The sequence below is a fragment of the Ursus americanus genome, chromosome 10 (genome assembly GCF_024610735.1).
Source record: "Ursus americanus isolate L20-20 chromosome 10, mUrsAme1.1.p, whole genome shotgun sequence".
Lineage (NCBI taxonomy): Eukaryota > Metazoa > Chordata > Mammalia > Carnivora > Ursidae > Ursus > Ursus americanus.
The window spans coordinates 54,934,092-54,948,700 of NC_142136.1; the positions used below are offsets into that span (position 1 = coordinate 54,934,092).

At 40.1% G+C, this 14,609-nt stretch overlaps 1 protein-coding gene and 1 long non-coding RNA gene across 3 annotated transcripts in view; one reads left to right on the forward strand and one right to left on the reverse strand.

Moving 5' to 3' along the window:
* Nucleotides 1-2,313, reverse strand: part of HTR2A (5-hydroxytryptamine receptor 2A) — a 57,689-nt gene extending 55,376 nt beyond the window's left edge. The window contains exons 1-2 of the mRNA XM_045796805.2: nt 1,903-2,313; nt 736-1,470 (exon numbers count right to left, since the gene is read on the reverse strand). Coding sequence (XP_045652761.2) covers nt 736-1,147 — 412 coding nt within the window. The 5' untranslated portion in view covers nt 1,148-1,470; nt 1,903-2,313. The remainder of the gene's footprint in view (nt 1-735; nt 1,471-1,902) is intronic.
* Nucleotides 1-14,609, forward strand: part of LOC123791837 (uncharacterized) — a 414,294-nt gene that overhangs the window by 32,127 nt on the left and 367,558 nt on the right. The window lies entirely within an intron of this gene.

Below are 14,609 nucleotides of genomic sequence, written 5' to 3' on the forward strand. Positions count from 1 at the left end.
TGAAAAGAACATGACATTCTGCTTCCCGCTGAAGCCGTCTCAGTGTTTGCTGACTTGCTAAGAGGTTTGACTCTTTCAAACTGTTGAAGAAAGCTAGATTAATGTCTTCCCATTTGTTTTCTACCCTCCTCCAAACCAGACTGGAGGAACTGATGTATATGTATTTTTAAAGAGTTGAGGGTATAATTCAAAGACACCCTTCCAAATCAGCTTCTCTGGGGTAGGGAATAATCGAAACTGGAGTAATTCATTTATTCTAAGGCAGAATCTGCATATTTTAACATTAAACCCACTGTACCACTAATGTTCTCCTTGCACATGGTCCAGGGTAATTGGGAAGGTTTAACCACTCCATTAGAAGTGCAGAAAACTGTGACAAAGATAAAACTGTTCTGTCTTGAAGGCTGAAATATTGGGGGATATACAGAAGCGAAAATCAAGTGGATTCAGAATGACAGCTAAATTCCTGCTTTATGACTGTATTGGGGGCATTTAAAGTGACTACCTAAAACGTACGTGTTTCCCAGCACAAAACTCTCCAAGGATAATATGTTGTCTGATCTTTTAATATATGAAAGCTCACTTTAAGATTTAACTAGTGTAACATGGTGGACCCTGGTCTATAAATAAGCCCTTGTGTTTAGTTTGTCCCTTGAGCCCCAGCTCATCTGCTCATAACATGCACATACTGTCTGTTAGCAGTGTGGGTGCAGCTGGGAAGCTAATGCCACTCACCATACAGGATGGTTAGCATGGACACGGGCATGACAAGGAAACCCAGCAGCATATCAGCTATGGCAAGTGACATCAGGAAATAGTTGGTGGCGTTCTGCAGCTTTTTCTCTAGGGACACTGCCATGATGACGAGTATGTTTCCAGCAATGGTTAGAATAATCACCACAGCTGTCAACAAAGCAGACCAGTTTTTTTCCTGGAGATGAAGTAAGGAGAAGCATGGTGGTGAGAGACAGCCCTCACAGGAAAGGTTGGTTCGGTTTTCCGAGTCCACTGTCCAGTTAAATGCATCTGAAGTGTTAGCTTCTCCGGAGTTAAAGTCCTGGATGTAGAGCCTTGGGTCCTCATGTAATTGCATTAAGGAGTTTGTAGTTGAGCTCAAAGAAGCATTTTCCTCGAAAAGAAAATCCATTTCTAAGCTGGAATTGGTAGCCGATGAAGTAAAGAAAAACTAACAAGTTACAGCCTCAGCTCGCCCTCCATCTTTCTGTCCCCACACTCCGTCACACTGAAGCCGGTGTACATGCTGGGCTCTTTTGGTTGCCTTTTTTTCTCATTTTTACAATGGGGGCTGAACCGCAGTGGCTCTTTGTATCTCCTTCCTTCACGGTGTTCGTGGAGTCTTGTTTAGTTTCATTTTTTTTTTTTTTCTTCAAAGCAAGGTCAAAAAAGCAGAATGAACTTTTTGACATAGAGGTCGCAGAGTTTTGAGCATTCTGGGAGAAAAATGTGATCCTGGCCAGAAAAGAAAAGTTTTGTAATTACCAGGAATCTCATTGAGCTCTAGCTCATTCCGTTGGTTATACTGATCGCACTAGTTTATCCACGGCAATATTAAAACAGCATGCAATCCAAAACACTGGGGTGGTATGCAGTCTACATTAAGAAAGTCAATTAAAAATACGTCCAGTGTTAATCCCATAGTAATTGGACGTACTTGGGGTTCTAGTTCTCAGTCTCTAGGCTGAATTGCCACAGCTGCTGTTGGGAATTTCCATTTGCATTATGCTTAGTTAATAAAAGAAGAAGAAAAGTCTTAAGCAAAGATTAGCAGACAACTTTCCACACTAGAAATTCTCATTGAAATTATAACATTTTGGCCAAGCAGGATTTCCAGCCGGAAAGAAAATTAGCACAGAAATAAAACACAGTAGCGTGAGAACTTACATTTGTCTTCAGGGTCCACACGTTAGACACACTTTGCCGTTCTGTGGCTTGCTGCATCTTCCATGGTAATTAAGCCAGTGTAGAGTCCCTTCTTTTAGAGCGTCAACCGGCATAATAGGATAGTAATTTGATTTCTGTTTTGCTGACTTCAAAAACTGCATGCGAGAGTAGAGCCACTTCCAGCACTGCGCGGTCTGTGTTCGCTGGCTCTGCCCCCACTCAGCTGGGTTACTCCCTCCCGTGCGGCTTGCCTGAGCGAGGCACACGTTTAGAAATCATTCATGAGCCCCTCTCCAAGTCACACAAAAGAAATCCCTCAGGAAAGTAGGCAGAGCTTCCTGTGCCAAGGGACTCGGGGTTTCCACGGGAATGGACCAGCTCTCGGGCTGCCTCGTTCACTTCACCAGACCTCCCTCTATCTGTGTGTCATAAACTGCAAGGTAGCAACAGCCAGGGAGGGCGGACCAAACAGGCTGTGGTTTTTTTTTTTTTTCTTGTTTTTCTTTTTTTTTTTTTTTTTGCCACATGTTAACATTGGGAAGTTTTCTTAACATTAGAAATCGCCTTTTATGCAGATGGCTAAGGCAGGTAAGCTGTGCTGTGAGGTTTTGAGGGTGAAGAGAGCACATAAATAAGGCTAGAAAATGGCATATCCGGGGAGCACTGTGAGCATGCAGTACTTTCACCCGGAGCCCACAGTGCTTATGCCTGACGTGCAGTTACTGACGTCAGCGACTTGGGCTCAGAGTGGCCGAGCACCTCCTAGGCGACAATCAAACTCTTAGTAGTATTTTTACTTACTAAAAGCATGCACCATTCAACTAATTTATTTTCCCCAGAAATAAACTTAGAGGTAATTCAAAACCTCACATGTGGAAGAGCAGTCTTTCAGAGATCATTTTAAAGACTTCCTGCCTTCTTTGTTTAAAAAAAAAAAAAAAAAAAACCCTTCTCAGGTTTCTACAGACCGCAGCTGTGTGGTGGATATGTAAGTTGTATATATGTATACACACTAGATCTCCTTATTTTTACAGATGAGAAAAGGATTCTTCCCTGAAGAGTGGGGGTTTTCTAGCTTCTGTCCATTATCTTTACATTCTCTCTAAACAAATTCTGTTACTTGGATGCCTTCAACATGCCTTTGGACAAATCGGTACCCTTTAGCAGGTGATTTCTCTTAGCTCTTGACCTGAATATTCAGCTACCTACTGAGACCTTCATCGGTGCCCTAGAAGACCTTGACCTCTGCATCTTTCTCCCATCCCCCTGCCTGCTTCTTCGTGCTTATCTCCACCCATTTTCTTGGTCAATGGAAGCAGCATCTCTTCAGATAGGGGGCTGTTACCTAAGACTCTTCCTTCGTTCTCCCTGCCAGATCCTAGTCTTCAGTGCAGCTTGTGTGTACGCAGACTTCCTGTCCTCCAGCCCACACCTTACCTTTCTCCTGGGCTGGAGCATCTCCCTTGTGGGAATTTGCCTTTTGTGCCACCCCTCGCAGGAAGAGTATGATTGTTGTGCTTAAACAGGCAGTAGAGAGCCCAGGCTCTGGGTTACAGCTCCTTAGTTTGGAATCCCACCTCTGTAAATCCAGCAGTAGAACCCTGGACAATCTAGCTGTCCTCCTTAAGACTCTGTATTCTCACTTGTAAATGGGATAATCGTAGTACCTCTCTCAGGATGGTAGTGAAACTAAAATGGGGTCATGCATATAAATACTTAACCCAGCATGCTTATAGGATGCTCTTAATGTTAGCCGCTTTTATTAATCCTCCTATTTGATGTTATTAAAACAAAATTGACATTACTCTCATCAATTTGTGCTTCCATTCCTTTAGCCTCTCCCTTGTGGGACACAACTCCCATCTTTGTCCCCCCACTGCTCCCACTTCCCAGGCCTAGACTCCTGTTTTCTTCTACAAGCAGCCTACATGCAGACAAACTTGCAGGTTGATAATTTTAAAGCATTTGTACTTGTAGTTCCCTGTGTCTGGAAATGCTCTCACCACCCCCTCTTAGTATCCATCTGGCAAATTCCTACTCAGTTGTCAAGGCTCACTTCTGAAGGTAGGTCCTCTGAATCCCACTCCTGATACTCACTACCTGGGTGACCTTGACTAAGCTGCTTAATCTCTGTGCCTTAATTTCCCTATCTGTAAATAGGGAAAGTAAATACCTGAGAGGATTGATTGAGAGTTAAAATGTACCAGGTGTGTGTAAATTTGAGTGCTTTGTAAAGGCTAACTGTTGGGTTACAGTTATCAAGCTTTCCATGACTCTCCTTTCCCAGTGTAGGCAAAGACCATGGTAACTTCAGAAGCTTCCTACTCTATCAGGTTGCACCCTGCATGTAGGCAAAGACTACGTTTGTTTTGTTAATGGTCATACACATAGTGCTTAGATCTGTTTGTCGAATGAAATGTGTGACTGATAACTTATATGTCTGTCTTTATTAGACAGTGAACTTCTTAGTTCTCTCTTACCTGTAAGACCAAGCATGGTATCTCCTAATGGAAGGTCCATAGTAAATGCATTTTGAAAGAATAAATGAGTTGACACCCTGTATTAAAAAGCATAATCAGGGAGAAGCAAAGAACTCTACTTCCTTTTTCATTACTTTGTGCAATGGGATACTAAATTTTATAAAGAGGGCAAAGGGAAATGTGATTAAAAATTTTGTTAGAAAATTAAGGCTTTTTGATGAATTTTGTTTTATGGATTGCTGTGTTTTTCTTGGAGAAAACTGAGGTTCTCAGGCTTGATGTCTCCATGGACAGCCAGGTTTCCAATCATGGCAAAGCTAGTCAATGAACCTTGGTGTATGATTTACATTGTGAAATAATTTTGTTAGTAGGCATTGGGGAGGATTTGTAGTCTTATGAATACTTGTCCAGGACAAAGGAATATGTTAAAAAATCAGACCCCTGGCTACTAATACTTAAATAGAGCTCCTCTATTAACAGCATGGGAGTTAGATTTGGTAGGGATGGCTTCTTGGAGGTCAGGCACTCTTGAGTTTCGAAGAGGGGTGTACACTGGCTGCTGTAGTGAACACTGGTGTTTAGCTCCCCCTGCGGGACAGACACTCACTTTTCCTGCTGCTGGAAGTGGCTCTCAGTGGATTCTCGTTGTGAAAATTACCCTCAGCCAAAGAGGCCGCCTTGCCCATAATCATGTCTCTAGGGCAGCCAGAATACGACTGGTTTGTTGGGAGGATATAAAGGTCTGCCTTCCTTGCCTCAAGGCTGGATGATGTGGAAGGGCCATCCTGGTACCAGAATTTCCATGGGATCTGCCCAGGTCTTTGTTGAGATTGCATCACAGTTCATCTCCTCCCTCTGCCTAGTCCTGCCTCCCTCGCTCCCCTGCAGGTATTGATCTGAAACTCTCAGCAATCAATCCTCCACACACAAGTCTGTCTCACAGTTGGCTTCCTGGGGAACCTAAGGCCTATGTTTTTAAACCTGTGTTTTAATGCTTCAGTGCCACTCTGGATGAGTTTTATGTCTTACGGAAAACAAAAGAAATTGTCGATATGTTGATGAATACCTTCTTCTCATAAATCAGAAGTTCTTCAGTAGACAACTAGGTTTACTCTCTGTTTCCATAAGGAATTTAAGATCAACAATCCCAAAATGAAACTTATTTGGGGCACAGTATCTTGAGTACCTAATTGGACTTTCTTTAGGGATATGTTTTGCAACCAGTTTATTCTGGGAAGTGTTCCCTAAAAGGGCATTGCTTAAATCAGGTGTTGATTTTTTTTTTTTTTAAATGGCTGTGGCGGTATTTGTAGCCCTTAATTTTTTTCCAGTCAAAAGTTAGTGGCTTCTGAAACATTAGTGCCTTACAGATGTTAGTATATATGTGAGGGAAATTCCTTGAGCAAGTAAACCTGGAACATAATGCATCCTATAGCCTCCTCTTAGAGATCTACAGTGTATGTTAACATATTCAGTGCAGTGAGAGATGGTGCAGTGAAGAAATTTGTTGACCTTGTCTTGCTCACTCCCCATCTATGCCTCATAACACTGATTTAAGGGCCCTTTTATTAATTTAATGAATGTAAAATGTAACCCAATTTAAAGTGTAAAAATATTAAGTCTATAGTTCAAATTTTGACAACTATACACCTGTATAACCATCCCCCAAATGAAGATAGCCACCATTCCCATCACTTGTGGAAGTTCTCTCATGTTATTCTAACCTTGATTTAATTGGAAGTATGTAGTATATACTCATTTTGGTTCTGGCTTCTTTCGCTCAACAGTATGTTTGTGAGATTTACCCATGTTGCTGTGCATAAACTTCCTATGGATTATAGTCTGAAAAACAGTTATATGGCATGGATATTTAGGAAATCCTTTAGTTTCTTGTTCAAAGAAACATGGACCAGATCCTTGTTCTGTTCTTTTTACGTTTCTTTTCAAGATCATGTCAACTTTACCTCTGCTCAGTGGACTATATCTGATTTCATTTTGAAATGGCTGCACAGACTTTTTAACTCCATGTTCTTTTTTAAGAATATGTCCCTGAGATTTATGCTGTCCAAATCTTAATAGTCTGAGAATGAGAACAGATTTTCACAGAAGATTCCCCAAATGATAAATAATCCATTCCTTCCTTTGGATGTTCCAGTTCTCTGGTTTGGAACAAACCAGATTGCTTGATCACTGCGTGCTTGGAAAACAAGGCCTTAAATTGCCTACTCTTAACACCATTGACTTGTGTCAAAAGAAGCACCTACTTGGAATTAACTACTAACTCTTTTCTTTTAAATCTTCTCACAGGGATATTTAACAATACCCATAAAAATAGCATAACCTTTGAGTGCTATACTTTTGTAGTGCTGAGTATAACCTTAAAGATGAGGTTCTCGCTTTCATTCATGCACTTAAGTATTTGGTGGTACCAAGTGGGAGTACAGGGGTGTAGGAAGGAGGTGTAAACTTGGTGATCAATGGCATGTTGATGGTATATAAAGTGTGAAATGGGGTGAGATTATCTAGGGCGAGTGGGTGGAAATAGAGAAAGGAAAACAGGTTTGAGGAATGGGCCCTGGATTACTCCAGTATTTTGAGGTTGGGGAAATCTAGAGGGAACTACTCAAGCAGAATGAGAAGGAGCAGCCAGTGAGTAAGGAGGAACACAGAATGGTATCCCAGAAGTCAGGTAGAGAGAGATAAGGGAGTGTACTCAACTGTCAAATACTCCTGGTGAGCTGAGTATGAGAAATAAGAACCATGTTTGTCAAAATGGAAGCTTTTGGCTTGGATTAGAACCATCTGGAGCAGTTGAACTAAGAGCCCAACAACATAGATAAAAAAAAAAAATAGGAAGAAGTGGTAAGTGTAGACAGTATAGATAACTACTTTGAGGATTTTTCTCAGAAAACATAAATGGAGTTGTAACTGATGGGAAAAGAGACAAAGAAGATTTTTTTTTTTTTTCAAGACAGGACAAATTATAGCATGGTTTTGTGATGGAATGATCCAGAAGAAAGGGAGAAATTGACAATGCAGTAGAAGCAGGAGGTAATTGCTGAAATGATGTTGATTTGGAGAGAAGGGATGGATTTTAAAGGTTTGAAAGAGGTAGAAGATTCAGCAAAAAATTTAAGAAATAGTAAGATAACTAGGGCAGTCTGGTGTCCTAGAACCCAGTAGAAGAAAGTGTTTTCAAGAAAAAGGCTTAGAGATCTATTACCATTAAGATATCTATTAAGATGAAAGCATAGATGAGTCCCTTGGATTTAGCAACATGGGTTTGGTGGTGATCTTAAAAGCAGTGTCACTGAAAATGTTAAAGTACACAAGAGCAACATGGGGTAGTGGGGGTGGGGGGAACTTCTGAGAGTGGGAAGTGGAAGGACAGGATGTGGCATGTGAGAAAAACAAGTGTCCAAGATGACTCAGGTTTTAGATCTGAGCAACTGGGATGATGGAGTTGTCCTTAACTGAAGGGGGAAGGCTTTAGAGGTACAAGTTTTGGATAGATGTCAGATCATTTTTGGGCATATTAAACTGGAAATATAACAAATATGTCTTATAACACAGTTGAATGTAAGGATCTGGAGGAGAATGGGGAGGTCCAGGCCACAGATATAAGTTAAGATACTCTGAGTATATAGATTGTATTGAAAGTCATGAGATATTTAAGAAATCTCATCCTATCTAAGAGTGAGAAGCAGTCTGAGGACTGAATCCAGAGATACCTCAACATTAAAGGTGAGGGAGATGAGGAAGAATCGGCAGAGGACACTGGGTTGGGGTGATAAGGAGAAAAAATCAGAGAATATGGTGTCCTGGGAGCCAAAGGAATAAAACATTTTTAAAAATCTTATTTACATTGAAGTATAACATACAGTGTACAACAGAAGGATTTAAAAATTCTGTATGTTACCCAGTGCTCATCATAAGTGTACTCTTAATCTCCTTTATCTGTTTCATCCAACCCCCTCCCCACCAATTTTCCCTCTGGTAACCACCAATTCTCCGTATTTAATAGTCTTTTTGTCTTTCTATTTTTGTTTCTGAGATTTCACATATGTTTGAAGTCCTATGGTATTTGTCTTTCTTGTTCTGACTTACTTGATTTAACATTATACCCTTTAGGTCCACCCATGTTGAAAATGCAAGATCTCATTTTTTTATGGCTGAGTAATATTCCTTTGTATACATATAACACTATGTGTTCATCTATTGATGGACACTTGAATTGCTTTCAGTTGTTGGCTATTTTGAATAAACGGTGGGGGGGGTGTATAGATCTTCTCAAATTAGTGTTTCCTTTTTTTTTTTGGGGGGGGGTGTAGATAACCAGTAGTGTAATTACTGGATTATATGGTATTCCTGTTTTTAATTTCTTGAAGAAGCTCCATACTGTTTTCCAGAGTGACTGTACCATTTGCATTCCCAACAGTGCACAAATGTTCCTTTTTCCACACATCTTCACCAACACTTGTTATTTCTTATCTTTTGGGTACTAGTCATTCTGACTGGTATGAGGTGATATTTCTTTTTCTTTCTTTTTTTTTTTTAAAGGTTTTATTTATTTATTGGACAGAGATAGAGACAGCCAGCGAGAGAGGGAACACAAGCAGGGGGAGTGGGAGAGGAAGAAGCAGGCTTCCAGGGGAGGAGCCTGACATGGGGCTCGATCCCATAATGCCGGGATCATGCCCTGAGCCGAAGGTAGACGCTTAACCACTGTGCCACCCAGGCGCCCCTGAGGTGATATTTCATTGTGGTTTGGATCTGCATTTCCCCGATAAGTGATATCGAGAATCTTTTCATGCGGCTGTTGGCCATCTGTATATCTTCTTTGGTAAAAGGTCTATTCAGGTCCTCTGCCCAGCTTTTAATTGGACTATTTGTCTTTCTGGTGGTGTTGTAGGAGTTCTTGATATATTTTAGATATTAACCCCTTATCAAATATGTCGTTTGTAAATATATTCCATTCATTATATTGCTCATTTATTTTGTTGATATTTTCCTTCACTGTGCAAAAGCTTTTGGTTTTGGTGTAGTTCCAATAGTTGATTTTTGCTTTTGTTTCCCTTGTCTTAGACACTTAGAAAAAGGTTTCTGTGGCTGATGTCCAAGAGATGACTGCCTGTTTTTTCAAGGAGTTGTATGGTTTCAGGTCTTCAATCCATTTTGAGTTCATTTTTGTGTGTGGTGTAAGAAAGTGATCCAGTTTCATTCTTATACATGTAGCTGTCCAGTTTCCCCAGTATCATTTATTGAAGAGACTGTCTTTCCCCCATTTGCCTCTTTCGTCCTAGATTAACTGACCATATAAGCATGGGCTTATTTCTGGACTCTTTATTCTGTTCCATTGATATGTCTATTTTTTTGTGCCAGTACCATACTGTTTTTATTACTCCAGCTTTGTAGTAAAGCTTGAAATCTGGAACTGTGATACCTGCACCTTTGTTCTTAAGATTGCTTGGCTAGTTGGGGTCTTCTGTGGTTCCATATAAATTTTAGCATCCTAGTTCTGTGAAAAATGCTGTTGGTATTGCATTGAATCTGTATATTGCTTTGGATAGTATGGACATTTAAGCAACATTCTTATCTATCTGTATAGAATATCTTCCCATTTGTATCCTCTTCAATTTCTTTATCAGTGTTTTAGTTTACAAAGTATAGGTCTTCCAGCTCTTTGGTTAAGCTTATTCTAAGGGATATTATTTTCAGTGCAATTGTCAATGGAATTGTTTTCTTAAAAAGCAGATGACCTGAGAATCTTTTGAGAGTCATAAACGTAAAGTATTTCATTATGTGGAAAACTACTCACATGTTAAACAGGAGTAGGATAGGAAGACCCCTCTGAAATATTAACTTACCTTTAGGAACCTGTATGTCCTTTTTAAATTGAAAGAAAACACATTAAAATGGGCCAAAGAGTTATGGTATTTTTTTTTGTTCATTTTGGATTTTATAAGTTTTCTGAGTCATATGTATGTTAAATTTATGATAGGTAATTATTTCTTAATGATTAAAGGTCATAGGAAGAGAGCCAGGGATGATCTTACATCCTTACCATAACTGGGACACACTGGCTTTAAGGTGAGAGTTTTAAAAATAGCTTGTTCCTTTTAAGGCATAGCAATTGTAGTATTCAAGATTTTATTGGCGAGTGGCATACATCTAAGTCAAAGAAACATCAAAAGGAGAGTCACATGTAACTGAGAAGTCCGGGAATAGAACTGGTACTTCAGGCATGGCAAGATCTAGGGGCTAAAAGGATGCAGACTGTATTTCTGTCTCTAGAATTAGCTTTCCTCTGGGCTCACTTGGTTTTCTTTTTACTGCAGATGGCTTCCCCCACGTAGCTGGGAAAGATGGCTGTTGACGATGCCATTTTATTCTATTATTGAAGCTGGTGAAAAAGGATTTAACTGTGATAACCCTTGATCACATGCAGGGAAGATGCTGATTGGCCCTGATGTTCAGATGCCTATCTCTGAACCAATCAAGGTGTTTGGAAGAATGGAGTACTTGAACCGGGTCAGTCTAGGTCCTGCCACCTGCCCGTTCTTGTAGAAAGAGAGAACAGGGTGATGTGGTTAACCACCTCCTTGGGACTATTTGGAATGGACCCCTTTCTAAATAAGGATTTCTGCTCAGACTAGTCAAAGGACTATCTAGTCTACTAGTGGAATGTAGTACTGGATTTACCTATTTTCTTGCTGTGTTTATTTGCTGAGATTGGCTGTGGTGCCTGAGTCCTACTGAGGTGCATCAAAGGGCATTGCCTTTGTTTCAAGTCACAAGGAAGCCATTTGGTAAATTCCTACTAGGTATATTTCCTGAAATACCTAACTTACTACCAGACATGACCTAGGTTTGGGATAAATATATTTAGAATAATTATAGGGCAAGAGGATAATCTCTTCTAAGAAAAGCATAGGGGCACTTGGGTGGCTCAGTTGGTTGGGCATCACACTCTTGATTTCAGATCAGGTCATGATCTCAGGGTCGTGGGATTGGCCTGTGTGGGGCTCCATGCTCAGCAGGGAGTCTGCTTCTTTCCTCCTTCCTCTGCCTCTCCCTCCACTCATGTGCGTGCTCTTATTCTCTTTCCCTAAATGGGTACATGTTTAAAAAATAAAAACAAAACAAAACAACTAATTGAGGCAAATATATTTGCTGATACCCAAGAATTACCTCATAAAATTTTGCAGATGCCTATTGGGTAAAAAGGATCTCAAAGATACTTAGGCAGGATCCCAAATTTTGTTCTGGCTCCAACTGTGGATACAGCCACCCTGGTCTGTGGTATGTGCTGGAGGATTATTCCTGGCAAATACACTTATTCCTAACTAGGGCATGTAGGGATCCAGAATGGGTTGTGAGGGTTCTATTTGTGTGGTCAGAGTCATGCCTAACAGCTGTTGGACCTCTCCTCTGTGCCCCACTCCATTCCCAACTTAACACTGGTGGGGGAGTAGTAGGGGATGGGGAGACTTGAAGTACTTTCCAAAGGAGAAAAATCCTTTGGACTAATTTTACTGAACAAGCATTATGAAAACAGCCTATGAGAGGAAATGCATCAAAAAAGCAAATGAGAGCTCTCACTACTCAGAGGATAAATTCTTAATGTCTTTGCTTCTTTCAGTGAAGGCTGTATCTTTTAGCACTGTGGCCTGATTGTGCCCTTGGTTTGGACCACCCTGGAGCTCTCCCCCATCTTGAATTTTGACAGAATAAAATGGGTAGACCATATACTTGGTTCTTCTACATTCCAGTGGGTTCAATAGACATACATTAGTCAATGTGAATAGGAAGTGTTGACTTTCTCAGGAGTAAAACTGTTTATCCAAAAAGCCAGATTTTCACCTTCATGAGACCCCTTTTATTTTTATATTCTTATTTTAAGCTTTTATTTAAATTCCAGTTAACCAACAGTGCAATTTTAGTTTCAGGTGTACAATATAGTGATTCAGCACTTACAGGCACCACCTGGTGCTCATTGCAACAAGTGCCCTCCTTAATCCTCATCTATTTAGCCCATCCACCCACCCATCTCCCCTCTGGTAACCATCAATTTCTTTTCTAGAGTTAAGACTGTTTCTTGCTTGGATTCTTTATTCCCCCCCCCCTTTGCTCATTTGTTTGGTTAAATTCCACATATGAGTGACAACATATGGTATTTGTCTTTCTCTGATTTCTTTGGCTTAGCATAACACTCTGTAGCTCCATCCAGGTTGTTGAAAATGGCAAGATTTCATTCTTTTTTATTGCTGAGTAATATTGCATGGTGTATATATATTCCACCTTTATCCATTCATCCACCAATGGACACTTAGGCTGCTTCCATAATATGGCTATTTTAGCCAGTGCTGCTATAAACATGGGGGTGCGTGTAACCCTTTGAATTAGTATTTTTGTATTGTTTGGCCAAATACTTAGTGTGATTGCTGGATTGCAGGGTAGTTCTATTTTTAACTTTTTGAGGAACCTCCATACTATTTGCTGCAGTGGCCGTATTAGTACAGTAGCATTTCCCTTTCTCTGTAGCCTTGCCAACACCTGTTGTGTTGCTGATTTTAGCCATTCTGGCAGGTGTGAGGTGATCGCTGATTGTGGTTTTGATTTGTATTTCCTGGATGATCAGTGATGTTGAGTATCTTTTTATGTGTGTTGGCCATTTGTATGTTGTCTTTGGAAAAATGTCTATTCATGGCTTCAGCCCTTTTTTTTTTTTTTTTTGACCTGGTTTAATTATTTTTGCTTTCAGGAGAATTTAGTGATTCATCACTTACATATTTTTTAATTGGATTATTCACTTTTAAAATCCAAAAATTTCCTTCTGTCTACCCTATATTGCTGATCCTGACATGTAAGCCCCTCAGGGCCTTTTATAGATAGATGGGGTCCCATAAATGAGTGAAATGGACAAGAATATTACTGCACATTAAGATAAAATTATTCCTCTTTATGCTCAAACTGTGCTAAACTATGTGATCCAGGATAAGGTGATATATTGTCCATGAACATATTTATTAAAACCTCCACAATATTGGAGTAAAAAAGATGGTCACATATTTTATTTGTAAAAATTAATCATTTGAGCTCCTATATATCCTTATGCCAGGAAGTCTAATATCTCCCTTTTGAAGCCTGTTATTATCCCACATTCCTTCTTCAGGTTTACAAAGGACTTCAGAGTCTTAGACCAAACAGGTCCGTCCTACTTCAAACCTCATGTGGACAGAGAATTGGAGATGATTATTCCAAGTATTGCCCTGGCTGTTTCCTGCCACAGTGTTTTAAAGAATCTTCCTGCCCTTTCTAAGGAAAGTTCATCTTAGGGAAGTGCCCTTGCTCCTTGGTGTTCAGCACTAGTATGTACAGTTCCTCATTCGTACATGGTGACCATGGCCCGGAGTCCTTCCTCTGTGTTAGGTGACTTGGTTTTATGGATCTTCCTGCCACAATCACAAAAACTTAGACCCAAGTAGATTGCGAATTCTCAGAATAGAAGGGTAGAAGTGAAGATTGGATAGTTGCATTTCAGTAATTCTTTTTATTTCTTGGCATCTTTTTTAAAATTTAAATTTAATTAGCCAACATTTAGTACATCATTAGTTTCAGATGTAATGTTCAGTAATTTAGTAGCTGCGTGTAACACCCAATGCTCATCACATCACATGCCCTCCTTATTGGCCATCACCCAGTTACCCCATCTCCCCACCCATCTCCTCTCCAGCAACCCTCAGTTTGTTTCCTATAGTTGAGTCTCTCATGTTTTTTTTTTCCTCCCTCTCTGATGATTTCCCAGCTTTCCTTCCCTTCGCTATGATCATCTACATGGTTTCTTCTATTCCACATATAAGTGAAACCATATAATTGTCTTTCTCTGAATGACTTATTTCACTTAGCACAATACCCTCCATTTCCATCCATGTCAATGTAAATGGTAAGTATTCATCCTTTCTGATGGCTAATATTCCATTGTGTGTATACATATATATATCACATCTTCTTTATTGATTCATCTGTCGATGGAAATCTTGGCTCCTTCTACAGTTTGGCTATTGTGGACATTGCTGCTATGAACATTGGGGTACAGGTACCCCTTCTGTATGGAACCAGGAAAGAATAACCAGAAGAATGTTGAAAAAGAAAACCGGAACTGGTGGCATCACAATGATGGACTTCAAGCTCTATTGCAAAGTTGTAATCATCAAGACAGTATGG